Below are 19,061 nucleotides of genomic sequence, written 5' to 3'. Positions count from 1 at the left end.
CCCAGAGCTAAGTACAAAATCCACCAGCCCCATAACCTGTGCTTTCCAAGATCAAACCTTACCTGAGCTCCTCATCCTCAGCTGTAAGCAGGAAAGCAGATATTGCTTCAGTCTGATCCATGCTATCTGCCTTCACCCACCAGCCAGGTCCAAGGGGGAACCTCAACCAGGACAGCACAGCCTACCCCAAAGAGCCGAACCAGGAACCAAGAGACAAACTAAGAGCCCTGGTGTGAGCTTAAATATAGCCTTTGGTATAGGGTGTGGGTGGAATGCCCAGCTGAGACCAGATGGGACCCAGCTTTGGAGGTGAAGCAATAGCTCCTCTCTGCTGAATTAAAGAGCCAAACAGGCTGTATTGCGTTAGAGGAAAAGGTTTCCTTGAAGCAGGTGATTCAAGTTTGTGAAGGACTAGAGATGCTGATTGGACATTGCTAACACCTGCTGTGGGCAACCCAGGTGCGATTGTTAACTGTGATGTTCCCAGGTGAGCCAAGATACACTACAGTAAATAACATGTCACCTTGGACAGTGATGGCTCTGGGGACAGGACAGGGACTCTGCCAGGGTGTGTAGAATAACACAAAGCCACCCACCACCCTGTCCATGTACTGTAGAGCCAGCTCTTAAGGAGCCTTGCACCTCCAGGAAGAATTGCCACTGCCTCCCGTCGGAAGGCAGGGAAGTTGCAGTAAAGCAGTGACTCATCCTGCTGTCTTCCACTCTCGTCAGCCAGCAGCATGTCTGCCCCAGGAAGGCTGGGGTTTGCTGATGTTTATGCAGCACTTTGGCTTGGCTTGGCTTGATCTCTGAGCTTCTTTCATGTCAGGCCACCCTACGATAGCCTGACACTGTTGGCCCTGGGGAATTACACATGCCAAGGCTGCAGGGATGTGCACAGGGTCTGGAGCAGTTCTAGGCAGAACCAGCCCTGGAGCAGGCACATGCTGTCCCACCCCAGTGTCACAGATGCTACAGACTTGGGGTGTCTTGTGGTGGCCCATAAGGAAAGCCAAAGTTGCCACCATTCCCAGTTTTTTTGAAGGATCCAGGTGCCAAGCACCTCCTAACACAGCCAGAAGAGCAGGTTCAGCAGCTCCCTGGGGAAACCTAGGAATCCCCATGGGATAAAACACAGCCACACAGCACTGACATGCATACAGGCATTTCAGGAGTGTGATGGTATGTTTGGGTCTGCCCCATATCCTCTCAGGATGGGGCCAGGGGACCCCAGGGGACCATGTCCCAGGGAGCAGATTGGGTCTCCGTGGGAAGAAGCAGCACATTGCAGATTTTCCCTGGCAAGCTACTGCTGACTTCCACGAGAGGGCTTAGCTGTACAAAGAAAGGAAATGAGCAGAGCTCCATTCACAACCTGCTTCCAGTTAGGTCCTGACTTTTCTCCATACCTCACCTGGGGCTTAGCAGGCACCAGCAGGACACAGTCACCAAGGATTACACCCAAAGGTAACATTCATATGTTAGTGACAGCATTTAAATTCACTTGTTTTGCTACTGAAGCCTCTCTTTCCTGGGTGAGCTGCATCCCAGGGTGGCGACAGCTGAGCCCAACTTTCCCAGGGGACTCTGGAACTAAACCTGGTCCCAAAAAATGGACACAGCCTCCGGCACTTGCTTGCACAATGAGCTGGCCACTGCATTTTGGGAGGCTCCGGGCTGTCACCCACAATTTCTCCCACCAGAGCCAAGTGCTTTGAAGCACATCTGATGACGGATGGGCAGTGCCCTTGTTCCCACGCACACATCCCTGGAGATAAGCGCCCACTGGGCTGCCACCGTGGGAACTCACAGGGCAGAGGAGGAGCAGGAGAGAGGTGAGAGAAAGATGAGTCTTCTGTCCCTGGCATGGCCAAAAGAATTCACCTTGATTTCCATGCACACTCATGCTCATCTTTTGCAGGAGACATGAATCATGGTGCAGGTACGTGTAGGGGCAAGTCGCAGGCCACTGGCTCCAGGAAATGACAACAGCACCTTGCACCTGGCCTGGCCAGCCCTGAGCATGTCCTTAGAGATACAAACTTCTTATCTGAACAGATGCATCAATGCAGCCAGTTTTGGGTAGTGCTGCCTTAGCTGAAGGCCTCCCAGATCCCTGAAAGTCAAACACATCCCCAAAACAGTGAGGTTTGAGGTAGGGCAGCCCCTTCATCTCGCAGGGGTTGAATCCCAAGAGGGCAAAGCGTGGCCCATTCCTCGCCAGGCGATCTCCAGGCTGACTTGAGGGACACACACCATCTCCCAAGGTCACTTCCAGCCTCCTACGCTCCTGATCTAACAAAAAGCGACGTGTGGTCGGGCAGGCTGGGAGCCGGAGGGGGATGTGGCAGATGCTTGTGCCAACCGGCTGCTGCCCCCCGGGCTGTGCTCCGAAAAGGGCATGGAGTAAGCCACGGCTGAGCACACAGCCACCCTCCCCACTGCCTCCCGGCACCTGAGAGCTTCTCCCCACCCACGGAAGACACAGCCAACTCTGCCTGATGCGGGAATGCGACCTCTGCAGCTCCAGAGGCTGCCACAGGCACAAAACTGGGACTGCTGGGCCTCCACTTTGGAGCTGAGAGGGAAGGGGCAGGCTGTGACCAGGAGTATGAGTCACTGCAGTGACCTGGGATGGGCCCGACCTTGCCACCATGGCAGGGTTGGGATCAGAGCCCCACTCCATGCTCAGCTCTCCAGGCAGCATGTGCTGCCTTACAGTCATTCTCTCTTACCCAAGGAGGGCTGTGGGGACATGAGAGGTGGCTCCTTCCTCCTGCCATTTGTCACCTTGTTTATTTTTAACAGCCCTCTCTCCTGCCTGGATATGACCCCCTTGAGAAGTGTGTGCTGGTGCTCTCCCAGCACCAGCCAGCCCCATGTCACCACTCTGAGCTCAGGGTGGCTGGTCCCTCCCCACCTGGCCACTGACCAGGGACATCACGTCACACTCTCCTGAGCTGAAGGCAAACGCTCACTCCTTTGCTGTTTCCAGGAAAGGAATTTCGGTGCAGGGAGCACTGCCAGGGCCAAAGGGAGACAAGGTCATGCAGGAGGCACGCGTCACCCCAGCCACCTCCTTGCAGATTAGCTCTTTAACACAAAATACATCAATTCTCCCTGGAAAACCTCAACAAGGGTAAGGCTGGGAGAAAGGCATCCTTCAACAGACTACTCTTTAGAAACAGAGCCATGGTCCAAGAAGGGATGAAAGAACAGTTCCATAAATATCCAGTAGGACTTAAACCCAGCTCCCTCCAGCCAGTGTTTACATCCCTCTGACTTTAATTCCATTAATAGAAAAGCCACAAGGAAGGGCCACAGAGATGAAGAAAGTGGCACAGGCTCTCTGGCAATGGGTGCTGCCACCAACCCTTGATGAGTGCCAGAGCTGGGAAGGGCAGTGTGGCCCCAACAGTCCCACACATGGTAAATCCCAGCTTGAAAACACCAGCAAGCATTTTGCAGCTCTCCCTGGCCGGCTATACCACACCACATCACAGAGAATGACAGAATCATAGAATAGTTTGGGTCGGAAGGCCTTAAAGACCATCTAGATCCAAACGCTCTGCCATGGTGTTGCAACAAGTCCCACCCAACCTGGCCTTGAACACTTCCAGGAATGGGGCAGCCACAGCTTCTCTGGACAACCTGTTCCAAAGAACAGGAATAAAAGTCCCAGTACCCTCCCCTGTCTGTCCTTCCAACCTTCCTGCCTTTCCATGGGAGTTGTGCCTTCCTCCGGATGTGACTCCACCCAGGCTATCCACTGTGTCAAAGGCTCACAGGGTCAAATATTCCCACTGGAGCACATGAGGCTGCCAAGGGGCAGTGGCCAGCTCTGCCCTCCCCTGCACCCTTGCCCTGGGGATTGTCGATGCACTCAGCCCTGGATTTGGGGCAGTGCTGGGGTCCATAGATTTTGCTCTCACCCCAGAGAAGTGAGGGTATCCCATTGCCCCTCACATGTCCCCCATCCCCTCAGACTGTGAATGCTTGTTGATGTTGCATTCTGACTTCTGTAAAACACTGCCCTGGGCCAATTCTGGGTGAAAAACCACATAAATTCCTCCTGCCTTGAAAAACAGCAGCCCCATTGCCATGGAGACATAACACTGCTCTGCTCCTATGGCTCCAGTCAAGGCAAGACAGGGAAGCTTGGTAGCCCCAGTACCACGCCACAGGGGCAAACCTGCCTCTTGCCCTGACTCCTGGCTTGGCACTTCCATTGCCATACACTCCCACCCACCCCTGGCAAGTCACCATGGGGAGATGGAGGGAGCTGGGATGAAACACCACATGTGCTGGCAAAGCCCACCTGCCTGCACTGCTCAGTGCCCAGGTTGGCAGGAGTCAGTCTGAAGAACTGAGTGGGACACAGCTGGAACAGCCACTTCCACCCTTTTTTTTTCTAGTGATGTTCCAGGCAGACTCCAGCTGGGACCCCAGCTCCACAAGAGGATAGTGCTGTGGGGATCCCCTGCTGCTGTGCCACACTGCCAGCATCCTCTGTTCCAGGAAGGGAGCAGGGCACCACCCCATGCCAGACCTCCCAGTCCAGGGCTGAGAGGAGCAGGCACCCACAGCACTCCCATAGACCAAGCCTGGGGCAGTACTGGGGCTCCCACCTCTGCATCCCACTCTGAACATGCTCCCTGCTTCCTGTCCTCGTTCTCCTTTCCTGCCTGTCCCTGCCCACCCTGCAGATTTCCGAGCAAGCCGCGTCCTTCCTGCCCTTTGCGGCAGGGCCGGAGTGTCCCAGCCGCCCAGCCTGCTTCTTCATTTCCCTCCCTGTTCTCCATTCCCCGCTCCTCCGGCTTCCCCCCGCTCCGCCTGACCCGGCACCGCAGGACGCCACTGGCAGGGTGAAGCCCAGGACCTGCCAAAGCAAACAAGGCAGGAGGAGGAGGAGGAAGAGGAGGAGGAGGAGGACGAGGGCGGCTGAGGCCGGAGCAGGCAAAGGGCAGAGTCCACCCGCAGACCCTGTCGTTGCTCCGCCGTGGGGAGGTTCCCGCCTCTGGCTTTCTAAATGCTCTGGGTTGGCTCCGCGCACCCTGGAGCTTGGCAGGCAGCGGGTGTTAGAGGCAGTGCCTTGTCTGAGCACAGCCCGTGGATGCTGAGTGGCACCTCGAGGGGGCAGAGCACCCTTTGTGCTATCCCTCGTGTGGGTCTGAGGTGAGGGCTGAGCTTCACGGGGTGCTAGAAGCTTAAAGGGAAACAGATCTAGGGCTGGAGAGTCTCCCGCAAGCAGTTTATAGTGAGGTCTTTTCCTCCCGCTCTGCTCGCTGCCAGGAAAAGCAGCAGGAAAATATTTCCCTGTGAATTGTTTTTGTTCCTTCCTCTATGTCTGTATGCATGAAGCTCTCCTCCGCCTTGGACATGCCTCAACCTGTCCCGAGGCTCAGATTAATCCCCTGCACCACCAGGGACGACAGCTGAGGTCAGACACTGACAGCAGAGGCGAAGAGAGGGAGGAGGAGGAGACCTTCCCCCTAGGAAACCACAGACGTTCCCAACCAGAGCAGCGAGCATGAACAACAAGCAGCCCTGACTGCTTCTCCTGCAGGTCAGCCTGGCACACTGGAGCATCCCACAGGAGAAGGAGAGCTCGCTGCTGGCAGTGCCAGAGCAGCACGGCAGAACCGAAAGCCTGGTCTACTCTGAGCCAGAGTAGCTGCAGGCAGCAAATGCATCTGCAGCCAGGCAGGTCGCAGCATGTCAGTCAGTGCCTTTTGGGGCACGCAGGTGCCCGAAAACAGGTCAGTGGCAACCAGCACCTCCATTTCTCCACGAGCCTGGGAAAGGTCTAGCTGGCTTCCCTTGGGAAAGGGAGAATGGATGAGCTGTCCCCCTCAGCTGCACCAGAGGAGCAAGCGCTGCAGGCTGGGCTGGGCTAGAAGAGCCAGTCCAGCTACCTGCAGGCAGGTCTCAGCACTCCACTGCCCATCCAGCAGGGAAGCTGGGATGGAAAGAAGGTGGGGAAATTGGAATGGAGGAAGAGGGCATCAAGGACAAAGTCAATCCTTTGGTGTGCAAAGCACTCAACACCACCTCAGAGGAGCTGGGAGCTCAGGAGAGCTCAGCTCCAGTAAATGATCCTACTCAGCCCCTGCTCTGGCAGTTAACTTCCCTCTCCTCCCATTTTCCCTTTGCCTCTCGTGAGTGCTTGGGAAATACAGGATGACTATTTGCCTGAAGCTCTAAGCCCTTCCCTCCCCCTCTCCCCAGGCTCCATCACCAATAAATCACCCCGCTGGGAGAGAGGGCCAGAGGAAACCAGAGGCACAAAACCTCAAACAGAGCCTTTTTTTTTCCCCGTGCTCTCCCAAGCAGCTCTGCATTTCATTAGGCAGCCAGGCCAGCCCTTGCCCAGCTGGGGAGAAGGAGGGGAGGGGAGGGGGGCCCCGCAGGGTTTGCATGTCGGGAGCAGAAATCACAACCAGAAGACCAGGAGAAGGGAGTTTGTGTTTGTCGCCGCATCCCAGCGCTTGCCTGGCCCCTGACCCTGGCCTCTGGAGAAAGTGCTGGCCTGGAATAGCTCTGCCTCATTGGGGTCCCTCAATGCCAAGGCAGCTCTGGGCACCTTCCAGCCAGCTTCTCCATGGTCCAGTCATCCTCTTACAGTGCCAACCCCTCTCTTTGCCCCACTCCAGCGTCACAAAGGCTTTGGATACTCCCTGGGAGAAGGCCGGGGATTTTCTGCGAGACTCAGCTCTCTCAAGAAGCTTCATTGCCTTCCGTCTCCCCCTGAGCTGGAGCACCCTGCTGAGGAAAATACGGAGCCTCTCCCTGCGCAGGGAGAGCAGCAAGGACAAGACCTGCTCCCCTGCAAGAACCTCCCAGCCTCCTGGGGACTGGGGTCCCTCCACCCACCCTAAATATATATTGGCAGAGCATCACCAGCAAACACAGCACATTGGAGGCAGATGCAAGTCCTGCAGCAGCACAAGGATTGGGGGGATCCAAGCATGCCTCTCACCAGCCTTTGGAGCGATCATTTAAGTATACGGTAGTGTGCCACAGTGCTCCTGCATCCCTCCTTGCCAAAAAAAAAGAAAAACCAACACCTGTCCTGTAGATTAGCCAAAGGCAAAGCATCGTGCCAGGGCTGCTGTGGTACCCCTGGGCTCCCCAGGTGGGAAGAAGCTCCAGCAGGCACACAGCCCCCAGGGATGCTACAGTACCCCCGGGCTCCCCGTGGTTCCCGAGGCTGGGAGAGGCCCCAGCAGGCACACAGCCCTGCTGCTGGTCTGCCTCCCGCCTCCCTCCCAGCAGCCTGACGGATTCCTGAGCGCTGACACAGGATGCTGCAGCAATGAGTGTGCAGGGCCTTCCTCCCCTTCCCCTGCCCCAGGAGAGGAGGGATGGGCGGGTGATGCTGGGTTGCATCAGGCCAGGAGCAAGCAAGAGCAGACGGAGTGAAACGAGAAGCCTCCTGCAAGCCCCTCACTGCCATCACCTCCCAGCCCCGCGGGTATCCCCCAGCCTCTGCTGGCACCTGGCCCGGGCCAGACACCTTTAATAGTCGGGATGATTCACACCATTAACACTCCTTGATTGGTGAGAGCCGGTTTTAAATCGTTCCCTCTTCCCAGGAGGTATCCCAGGTGAGAGACGCAGCTCACCCACCCGGAGCTTCAATCAGGGATCGCTCCTGGGCGATTACAGCAGGAGAAAAGTGAAAGCCTGCTGTTTGCCCTCCTTCCCAACCATCACCCTGCCACAGTTCCGGCTCTCTCTGCCCCGCCTACGGCATCTATCCCACCCTCCGGCTGTGCGAAGGGATTTTCCCAGCACCTCTCCTCTCCCACGGGACCTGACCCCAACTGGGGGAAGGGCAGCAGCCCCGGAGAGCGCTTCCAACAGCTCGTTGCTATTCTCGGAAGGTGAGGATCGTGCCATCTTCCCATTAAGTCATATCCTCCTCGACCCCGTGAGGCAGTTTCCATAGGAGTCACTCTCTCTTCCAAGTGATGGAAGTTTTTATTTTTATCTGGCTTATTTACGCACTTCTCTTCCCTCTTTTGGTGTTGGCCTGGGCAGTGAGTTTGGGTCATTCGCCTCCCCTCAAGCTCATTCCCCAGTCCTTGCTCAGCTGTCCCATCTGTCACCCTCACTTCTACAGCACTATTAGCAGAAGGAGAAGTCCAGGGGTTGAAGCAGCATGACAGAAGAGATGAATTAAGGAAAACAGACCCTGTTTAGGTGAAAGTGATTATAGGAATTAAAAGACACTGGGTGAAGAAAAAGAACAAAACAGAGCAGAAAAACTGATTCCAAGAGGAACACAGTGTTGTTATAATGGATCTTTTTCAACTTGAGGCTTGTTTGCTGCAGACCCCTCTGTAACAAGCCAGTGGCAACTCTCCTGTCTCCATTATTTTTTTCCAGCCCCCTCAGCCACAGCAGCCTGAGGCTCCCTAGGGACACACACATCCCAGGGAGCAAACCCCACACGTCATAAAAACACAGCCACAGGAGCGAGTGAGGCGTGTGTCGGCACAGCAGATGGAGCTGGGCCGGGTCTTTCAGGGACACAGCTCGTGGCCATCAGCGGGGATGTGAGAATTCGCTCACCTCAGGTAGCTCCACAGGAGGTCACATGAGCCCGAGGGAGCTGCGTGGGCATCTCTGGGCAGTCTCTGCCCTGTTTTGAGAGGCCAGCAGCAATTAAGCTGTTGCTCAACTTTTCTCTGGAAGATAGAATAGATACAAGCGGCTGGTGTTCAGTGCCAGAGGGAGGTTGGGTCTTTGTGCAGTGATACCAGGGCCATATGAACCAACAGAACTAGGGGACCTTTCAGGGATTGGATGCCCAGAAAACCTTTAGAAATGCCAAGATCAAGAGTGACCCCATCCCATTTCAGAATTTGGGAGTGGGGAAAACCATACAGACAGTTCCATGGAGATGCTGTTGGTAGACAGGGAGCAAGACTGAAACCTGCTCTTCCTGGCCTTGGGAAGGAAACTGCTGGTACAGGAGCAGGAGGCTTTTTCCATCCTTCCAGCCCAGCTTCTGGCCCTCAAACAAGGGTGTTTCATGAGGCAGCAGGAGAGCTGGTGGTATAGTCCTCTGTAGCCCCCCTCCTCCTGCTGCTCTCCATTTACTGGAGAGATTCTGAGGTAATCCCATTTCCCTTGGGAGGGGAGTCTGACTGTGGAATTCTCCTAGAGAGCACCTGCAGAAATGAAGCTAGGACAGTCCCTTCCCATCACCTCCCAAAGGTCACCAACTGAAATGTCTCATCACACACCATCTCCTTGTGTTGTCTACCAGACTAAAATTGTGTGTCATCACTAAGTGCAATTATCAAGAAAACTAAGATGGCAGGACTTTTGCTTTTACCTAAGAATGGGGAGCTAACTGAATTGTACACAAAGCAAGAGACCTTCCTCAAAGCCACCCCAGACCAGGCAGCTTCTCCCTCCATTACCCAAGGATGTCTCGTTTTCACAGAAAGGTGTGAAACCCCCAGCATACAAGCCCAGTGTCAGCCATCTGATCAGTGTCAGAACTGCTCTCCACATGCCTATTCCAGCATAGACAAAGCTGGGAGCAGAGACCTTCACAGTGGTCACCCCCTCACCTCCCACTGAGACAGGCTCCCAAGGTTCAGTCAAATATCCCAGGCTGCATTTCACAGCACACAAACATCTTCGACTTGCCAGAGATGCAATCCTCAGTTGAAAAGTTCATTAATTAGGCGCAGAGAAGCCTCTAGTGAATCTCTCAGCAAGAAGCAGGGAAAAAAATTCCCCCACAATTCTGTCTAATTACAACGCCTTGGGGCACTCCAGTCACTATGAAGCCAAGGCCAAACTTTTCTCCCCACTCCTAAGAGCAGGAACTTTAACCCAGTTATAGCTTTACTGATACTGAAAAAGAGGGGAGAAAACACACCTCCTGGTATTTATCTTTTGAACTATCCCACAAGTAACAGCAGAGGCACTGAAAAATATTTCTGGCAGAGCAGTAGCTGTGTCCAACCAGAACAAAACGACACAGCCCCAAATCCCGATCGTTGAGCTGGCAACACTGGAGGCCAGTGCAGAGCCTGACCGTGTCACAGGCCAGGTCAGACTGCACCCAGGCGCTCCTGGGGGATTTAGCAACCGCTTTCCACCCACAGACAATGACTTTGCACATTAGGTACTTTGAGAACAAGACCTTAAATGCCACGGCAGCTCGAGCCCCGGGAAGAGGCTGTAGCCAGAGGAGCAATGGGAGCACCTGGAGGACCTTGCGAAGGACTCCAGGCTCCCTGACAGAAGTTCCCTTTCTTTCCCAGCTCCCGGAGGAGCTGGACTCCAACCCTCCCCAAGCCTCTGGCGAGGCAGGGTGGATCCAGCCACAGACATGCAGAACCACACCCCGGCTGCTGCCTGCCCTCCTCCCCCCCGAGCCAGCGGGGCACAAACAGGAACTAGGCTCGTACAGTTGAAAATATTTAATACGTGTTGTACACGTAGAATTACATTTATACAAAACATGATACATCACTGAAGGAGAACACTGTACAAAAATCCCTACGGGAGCCCCAAGCCTTTATACAACAAAGACCGGGAGTTACCAAGCCTAACAAACAGGCTCAAGGACTTTCCGTCAGAGCGTCTGTAAACTTTGTTTCTCTCAATAAAACACTTTTTAAAAGCACCATGTAATAATCCTGACCTAAACCTTTCCAAAATAGAGACTTTTATTTAATAAACTTAATACTTCCCAAGCTTAAAATACCACCCCGCAGGGGCGCCCCCGGGGTCGGCGGCGGCCGAGGAGCCTTTTCCTGGTGCCGCGGAGGGCGGCGGCCCGGCCGGGAAGGGGAATTCCGGGAGGGCAGGGCCGGGGGCGCTTCCAGGGCGGGTGCCGGCAACCGGGGCCCGGCGGGGAACGGGGAAGTGCTGCCGCCGGAGCCCCGCGGTCCCTCCTTCCCGTGCGGCAGAGCAGGGCACCGGGACGGGCCGGCGCCGGAGCCCCGCGGCGCTGGGTGGGTGTCACCTCTGGGCCCCCCATCCCGCGGCGAAGGGCCAGTCTCTGCGACAGAAACCTCAGAAGGCCACGATGGCCGTGCTCCAGGGGTTGAGGGTCCGCAGCACCGGCTCATCGCAGCAGATCTGTCCCGGCTCGGTGGCCGCCTCGGCGGGCGCCGTGCCCGCCGCCGCCTCCCCGCCGTCCAGGGGCGGCCGCCGCCGGCCCTTGGGCTCCTTGCTGAGCAGTCCCGAGAAGCTGGAGCCGAAGATGCTGATAAGGCTGGCCACGTTGCCCGTCTCCATGTCCTCCTGCTCGCCCGGCGGCGAGGGCGGCGGTGGCGGCGGAGGCTCCTCTTCCTCGCGGCGGGGCTTTTTCACCGGGGAGCCCGCCTGGTCGCGCTCGCCGGCGCTCCGCTTGCGGGGGCAGTGCGGCGGCGGGGGGGCCCCGGCGCAGCCCCCGCGGTTCTCCTCGCCGCAGCAACAGCGCCGCGGCCGGGGCCCTTGGCAGTCTCTCCCCACCTCGTCCTGCGGGGGCGGCGGTGGCGGCGGCGGCGGCGGCTCAGCAGCCCAGGAGACGGTGCGGGGCGCCGGCTCCTCCTCGGGGGGCCCGGCGGCGGCGGGGGGCGGCTCAGGCGGGCAGTCCGGCTCGCTCAGGTAGACCTGCCGGGCGCTGCGCAGCACCAGCGACACCAGAAGGTTTTTGTGCAGCTTGAGGCCGCCGCGCTGGCCCCGCGCGCTGTAGATCTTGCCCAGCGAAATGCTGACGATGCGGTGCGCCTCCAGCTTGAACTCCATGAGGGAAACCCGGGTGGGCGAGGTGGGGGGAAATTCCGCGCCAGACCGAGGGGGAATCCGCGCCACGCCCCAGATCCCGACACCGCCCCTTCGCGCCGCAGACTGAGCGAGCCCACGCGCCCGGCCGTCTTTTATATAGCCCCCGCCTCGGCCAATCAGGGCGCGCCGCCGGCCGCTCCAACCGCCGGCTGGCCCCCGCGCGCCCGCGCCGGCCAATGGCAGCGCAGGGCAGCGCGTTCGAAAGCTCGCCCCGCGGAGAGGGCTCTTAAAGCGGCAACGCCAGCAGACGGCGGGAGGTGGGGTCCACACCGGCGGCTGCACCCCCCTGGGTTCACCGAACCTCACATGGGCAGCGGTGGGAATTTTGGCCAAAGCGACTGAAACGTTCCTGGGGAAAAAAAAACCAAACAAACAAATCAAACCAAGAGCAACCCCTGTTTTCTCGGGTTAGAAATTATTCCCACAATTTCAGCCTGTCTCTGATGTCTTCTTGTGTTAGAGAATGAACTGGTGTTGGTGCTGGCTGGAGGGGGAAATGTGTCTTTGAGTATTTCAAGGAAAATCTGCCCTGACATGGAGCAGAAAACCATCCCTGCCCAGCTGCCAAGCGGAATTCTGCTCCAAGGCAGCAGAGCTTTTAGAAAGCCCAGGGTGGAAGAGGAAGATCCACAAAGCGTGTGGGAAGGGTTACAAGGGAGAATGGGGGAGGACAACAAGCCATCAGCACCTCCAGGGGACCATGGGAGACTGGAGCACTTTGTTTGGGAACTGAAACCTCACTCAGCTGTAGCTGTGAAAGCTGGTGGCAGGACCAGCCTGGTGGCTGGGGGACACAGGGGACAACACAGATACCCCCAGACACAGTTCCAGGCACCAGGAAAGCCTCCAAGACAGCTTGGAGGGTGTTTCAGGGCTTGGAGTAGGGACCCTCCTTCTTCCACTGACGAGTAACAACCACCTGCAAGGAGAGAAGTGAAAGGGCCCAAATTAAGGAAGTTCAGTGTGTGCTGCCTCAGAGTATCAGTTCCGTTCCCAGAGACAACTTGCTTCAATCCATTTATTCCAAGGGATTAATCCACAGACTTCCCCAAAGAAAAGCCATAGTCTGCCATGATGGTTTACTAGCAGGATCTGCCACCACATCCTGATTTGTTGGAAGGACAAGAGGGTGGCTGGTCACAGCTGTAAAAAAAAACAGGTGAAGATTCAGCCACATCAAGACAGAGTTGACATAACAAGAGCCTTCTTCCCAAAAAAAAAAAAAACCCAAACCCAAAACCCCACACTCAGACCAAATGGATGTTTTCCTCCTGCTCCAACATAGCTGGAAAACCTCAAATGCCACTCTCTGGTTGTTGGACACAACAGCATGTCAGCCTGGGGGTTGACATGTCAAAATGTCCACCTCCTCCACCAAACCTGTCACACTCTGTCTGAAATTACTAGAGCAGAGCACTCTCAACCACACAGCCAAAACACTGGCCAAAACAGCTGGTCCCAGCTTTCCCCCTGCCCACACCAGGGAGAGTCTCTCCAGGCCACAGGGAACGGGGCTGTCCCCTCCACACCCGGCGTGGGAGGCTGGAGGGACGCGAGTCCCAGTGGTGGGAACCAAGGATTCCAGACCCGCCAAACCTGCTCCCCGCACCTCAGAGGGCTGGAAACACCCTGGCCTAAGCCCTCGGGTCAGTCTAACCAGCTAGGGCAGGTCTGGGCTTGGATGTTTCGGGCTGCAGTCACAGCTCCTGGCCCGCAGCTGGCATGTCTGCCCACCACCAGTGTCCCCTCAGTGGCACAATGTTCAGCTGTGCCCCTAGAAAGAGGCTTGTGCATCACCAAGTGTGCTGCTCTGAGGCTGCTCTTTGCAGGATCCAGGCACCTGCATCCTCAGCAGAGGTGATCTGGGTCAGAAGGATAAAGTCAGGTTTGATCTGCCTCAGCTGGGTATATCCCGACTTAGATGCTGGATCAAGAGCAACAGTGCAAAGTCATCACACTGGCTGGAAAAAGCCGAGTGCAGGTGAAGGAGACACAGCGTGGGAGATCTGCTGGGTGAAGATGCCTGGATCTGAGTGGACTGACCTGTTCTGCCGCTCACCACCTCACCCCTATGGCATGAGACACCATTTCTCTCCAGTCACCGCATTTTGGCTACCTAGCCTGCCCAGGAGCAGGGGGGTTGGCAGCCTATCCCTGCCCTGGCCAGGGATTAGCAGCATAGGGGTGGGTACCGAGTGTCCCTCATCTTTCTTAGTGCTCAGAGAGCTGGCAGGGAGGAGCAGAGGTGCATGAGATCAGACAGCAGATCTTGTACCCAGTATCACCAGTTTCACCCACTAACACCATGCCTGGTGTCAGGCCCATCAGCACATTATACCCAGGGCACTACAGCCCTGCCTTGACATCTGGCCTGCCCTTCATGTCCTTTGCGAAGAGGTGGGGTGATGGTTTGATGGCTTTCTTTTCCTGGGGGGGATCCATGGAGGGGAAGGGCAGGAGACAACGAGCAGCAGAGGCAGCCCCAGCAGAGTGCAGGTAGCCGGTTGAAGCCAGGCGGTATTTTGGTGGCAGCGCTGCCGCTCCCTCCCAGGCTGATGTCATGCTTTAGTAAGTTTGAGGCAGTCACATGGCAGCTTCTGAGGTCAGCGCCTGGGGTGGCTTTGTCTGCCTGCCTGCCCTGGGCTCCTGCCTGCCCTGGGCTCCTACTTGCCCCCGGAGCGGCCCCGCTGGCAGGTGATGCCGCTGGCGCTGCCCTCTGAGCAGGGCACCTCTGTAATACCCACGGCTTGGCATCCCCGCGATACCCGCAGCTGGGCACGGCGTGGGAGCCGTCGCCTCGGTGGGACCAGCATCCCATAGCTGAATACGACTCGCGTCCGTCCATCTGCCCGCAGGAGAGGCATTGCCCTCCCTCCTCGCCTCGTTCCTCCGGGTCAGGGGGGGATACAGGAGAAGGAGGCGGAGGAAAGGGTGTGACGGGCGCTCTAATCTCCTCATGTGATCCAACCGGGCTTGAAGGGGTTTGACGAACAATTAACAATCCTCCGGCTCAGCTGCTGTTTCCCGAAATAGCTCTGGCAGGAGGAGGAGGGCGGACGGGCTGGCTGGCAGACAAAGGTGGCCTCTCCGCCAGCAAGCTGCGGCCGGCAGAGGAGGCAGCCCCGGAGGCCGAGCAGCGGGGAGCCCACGGCCCCACCTGGAAAGGAAAACAAAGCCAGATAAAAGCAGCTCGAGGGAGGAAGCAGCTTGTGGTACAAATAATAATTGCAGAGGGCTGCGCACACACCACCGGGTTTTTTTGGAGGCGTTTAAAGTCGCCTTCGACGGCGGGCAGAGGAGGTCGGCGCCGGGAAGCTCGTTGGGGGTTCGTGCGGTTGCATCTTGGCCGGGAGCAGCGTGGGATGCTGAGGCTGCGTCCCCAGCCGGCTGCCTGCATCCCCGCCTCCGGCGGCACCGGGGTGCCCCCGGCCCCCGCGAGCGGCGGCAGCGTGGCTGGGGGCCGGCCTGGCACGGCCATCTGGTGCGCAGCACGGCCACCCCGACCCGCGGCCGTGGGATGAGGATGTGGTTAGCAGGGATCCTGTTCCGACAGCGGCGCCTGTCCGCCTCCCACCCCCGCCGTCAGCCCCTCCCTGTCACCAAATGTGCGGCCCAGGCCCCAGGGGGAAGGCAGATGCAGTAAAGAGGTAGAAAACCCTCCGGATAGGATGGATGGTGAAATTTAGGGTCTCCTCAAAGCACGGGTTGAAGTTATCCATCACTTCTCTTAGCTGGACCGGCACCACTGCTGTGCATCATCCCCCCTCTCTTCAATTCAGACCAGGATTCATGTGTTAGACCCTTCCTGGGAAGAGGATGGGAACAAATGAACCAGATATCCCTCACCAAAAGTGGGGTTTGGGCAAATGCCTTTGCACCAAGAGCTGTCTGCAGCAAAAAAAACAAAGCTTCAGGACAGCCAAACCTCCAGGGAGATCAGGCGCATCCCCAGTGATGGCTGACGTAAACGAAACAGGACTGGGAGGAATATTTCCAAATGGGAATCCATCCACAGCTTGAGTTAATTTCTGGATGGGAATAAGTATCTGAATTGTGAGGGACCCATGCAGTGCTCAGGAGGCAGTGGAGGAGGGTTGTTTGTGGGGTTTTTTTTCCAGAAATATCGATAATTTGCATGGATGAGGTCTGGACCTGCTGCAATCGGATGTCAGTAACTAATCCCCCAGGGTTCCCAACTGCTCTGGTTTATCTGTGCTTGGAGATAAGGTCAGAAGAGCTGGGAAACATCCCAAAACACAGCCAAGAGCACCGACCACTATCACTGTTGAATGAAAACCAAATGCAAGCGAAACAAACACAAACAGATCAATACAGACCTAAACCCAAAGGCAGGAAGCAGCTCCCTCACTCGCCCTGAAACCACAATGAGGTGTGAGCCTGTAGCACTAGAAAGCAAAGGGTTTTTCCGGAGTTAAAACCCCCTTCCCATCGACAGAGATTATAGTGTTGATACCCCAGGCAGGCAGGACTCTCTCCTGTACCTTTTTTTTCCCATCTGTGACCTGAGATTCCCCCTTTCCCCCCTACATTAATGATTTAAAATTTCACTTCTCTCACTCTAAGCCACTGGCTTGGGATTTCCCTCCTCTTCCCTGGAGACTTGTGACCCAGAGCCCCTGCCCATCAGATATCCTGTTACTCCTCCAGCAAACTCTCCAAACACAAAGAGGAGGGGAAAAAATCCCACTCCCAGTTATCAGCTTCTTCAGGCAGCCGTTTCCCTTGGAAAAATGTGGCCCCACATCTTTCAGTGGTTTATGGAACTGGTTTGAGTTTCCTGGGGAAAAATGCATTTATTTGTCCGGGGTTTCCTATCAGAGAACACTTCTATTGTAGTCCATCTTCCTGTATGTTTTTTTCCCTCTCTGATATGCCTGCAATGGGTCCTGTCCCATCTCCAAAGGCTGCCTTGTGTTCAGGGGGATAAGAACCAGGACAGCTCTGGGATGCAGCCCAGCAGAGGATCCTCTGGCTACCCAGCAGAGCTGGTGTTTGTCACTGGAGTGATCTGCTCCTAAGCAAACTCTGTGTTAAAGAAGGCAGCAGCCTCGGTGGCTGGGGTTAAACATCTCCAATTAATTGTGTGAACTCCGCATGGAGCCAGCCATGGTCACAGTTCAGCAATCCACAGGGTACATCCTCCGCCCAGAGGAGTCTCAGCCTAATTATTTTTTTAACTCTCCCTGTATCTCAATGTCACCTTCCTTGTAGCCATCGGGTAAATGACAACGGCAGCCCTCTGCACAACCCAGAGTGCCGATGTGTCCTCTGTGTGACTGCTGCCCGCTTAGGCGGGATGGGGAAGTTGCATAATGATGCTCTGGAGCCACGGAGCTGTTACCCTCGGAGAGGCTGCCTGCTCCGCTTCCCGCTTCCTTCAAGGGCCCCCAGGGGGACCAGGGTCTTTGGCACTTGCCAGAAAATCACACCACAGAATAGCAACCACCACTGAGAGCAGCAAAGGCAGAGCAGATCCTCTCCAAGGGCAGAGCAGATCCTCTCTGGGTCGAATCTCTCCTCCCATCATCAAGGAGAACTGCAAAATAAAACATCTGTGTCTGCCAGCAGGCACTGACTGCCTCTGTTCCTGCTGATCTGTGCCCCTTCCCTCTTGCAAGGACCTTCCTCCAGCCAACTTGTCCTTCAGCTTGTTTGTGGGGATCCTGGAGTTCTGGAGAGGTTGTCCATGCAGACAGAGATAATAGGGAAGGTTATAGGGAAAGGCTGTTGGAGAAAAGCTCCTTCTAATTTCACTTATGTAAGTAACAAGGACTCTGGCTGTCCAGCACCTCGCTACTCCTGCAATTTAACAAAATCCTTTTTGATCCAGATAAGCTCTCAGCATCCCTGATATCCCATGGCAGGCAGTCCCAGGGATTCGCCTTTCCTCAATTTCATTTCCCAGTTTCACCTTCATTTAATAACTGATTGCTCATGCACTGCGAAGAGGAAAATTAATTCTCTCCAAAACAACTGTTCTTCTGAATAGTCACCCTGCATCCTGCCATGAATGATCACCTTGCATTTGCTCATTTATGCCATATTTGATGGTGTTTTGACCATTTTTGTCCGGATGCCCTGTCAGTCTGCACTGCACACAGGCCTTGCACTGTAAGGAACCCACCTGAGCGTATGGCTGTGGCATGGAACCAGCTCTGTTAGACAACAGCCCGTGAGAGAAAGCCACAACCCCCGGGAGAAGCTTTGGTCAGGTTTCACTCCTTTTCAAACAACTGCAAGGCTAAGGAAACCCACTCCATCTGCTCCACTGGGAGCATCCAAGCCTTGTTCTTGGCAAGGAGCAGTCACTTCTCAGCATCTTTTGCTCTCAGAGCTGCTGCCTTAGGGTCGCCAGGTCACAGGCTTGAGCCTCATATCATTTGTCCCCTTTGTGCCTCTCAGTGAAACCCAAGGATTTCTAAAAACGAGGTTCAGGAAACCTCGTTACAAACATAGAGGGGCCATGAGTGGGTAGGATTTGATTAAAACCCTCAGGATTTGATGTAAACCCTCGCTGTCCATCACAACATTGAAGGTTTAGCTACAGACCAGTGTTTTATATTGTTATCACTGTCTTAATCCTCTTAAAACCACCAGTGAAAATTTTCAATTTTCACTAAAAATGCAAACGAGGAAGAAAAACACCAAAGCATCTGAAACTCTTTACCACTTCTTCCTTTAGCTGTAAAACATTTTTTGGGGGTGGGGCAGGGGAAAGTCGCCTCTACTTTTATAAATCCAAATTCAAACCAATGCAGCTTTTCCCCAAGAGGAAAAGGCACCTCTTCCACACCAATATTCTTTGCACCAGGCTGTTGTGGGATCACACACACACACACACACATGCATGTACACACATGCCACAAAGGTTTTCCTGATAAAAGTTCCAGGGAGCCCAGCTCTTTCCTGCAGACAGCTGGGATTTTGTCGAGTTGGCACTTTTTGGTGCAAGAAGTGTTTCATCAGATCTTTCCTGACCAGTTCTGCAGCTGTGTGCTGTGCACCCAGCACTCCTCTCCCAGGAGGAATAAGTTAGCTGAGCATTCCAAAAAACTCTGGAGACACTCCTCTCTGCTTCTAAACCAAAAATTGGAGCTTCTCACAGGGAACAGCAAAAATGCCCTCATTCTAAAAAGTGCAGACCGGTGTGGTTGGAGCGGCTTTCAAGTGAAAATATAAATAATTTACTACATCACATTAATTAATTTCCAGCATCAAAGAGCAGGTTGCCCTTTTTT

At 55.5% G+C, this 19,061-nt stretch overlaps 1 protein-coding gene across 1 annotated transcript; it reads right to left on the bottom strand.

The window, feature by feature from the left end:
• Window positions 1-10,433: 10,433 nt before the first annotated feature.
• Window positions 10,434-11,992, bottom strand: IER5 (immediate early response 5). The gene has a single exon (XM_071565000.1). It carries the CDS (start codon window positions 11,761-11,763, stop codon window positions 11,047-11,049), a length of 717 nt encoding a protein of 238 aa, XP_071421101.1. The 5' UTR covers window positions 11,764-11,992; the 3' UTR covers window positions 10,434-11,046.
• Window positions 11,993-19,061: the final 7,069 nt, after the last annotated feature.

The sequence above is a fragment of the Pithys albifrons genome, chromosome 10 (genome assembly GCF_047495875.1).
Source record: "Pithys albifrons albifrons isolate INPA30051 chromosome 10, PitAlb_v1, whole genome shotgun sequence".
Taxonomy (NCBI): Eukaryota; Metazoa; Chordata; class Aves; order Passeriformes; family Thamnophilidae; genus Pithys; species Pithys albifrons.
This window is presented reverse-complemented; position numbering and strand designations above follow the sequence as displayed.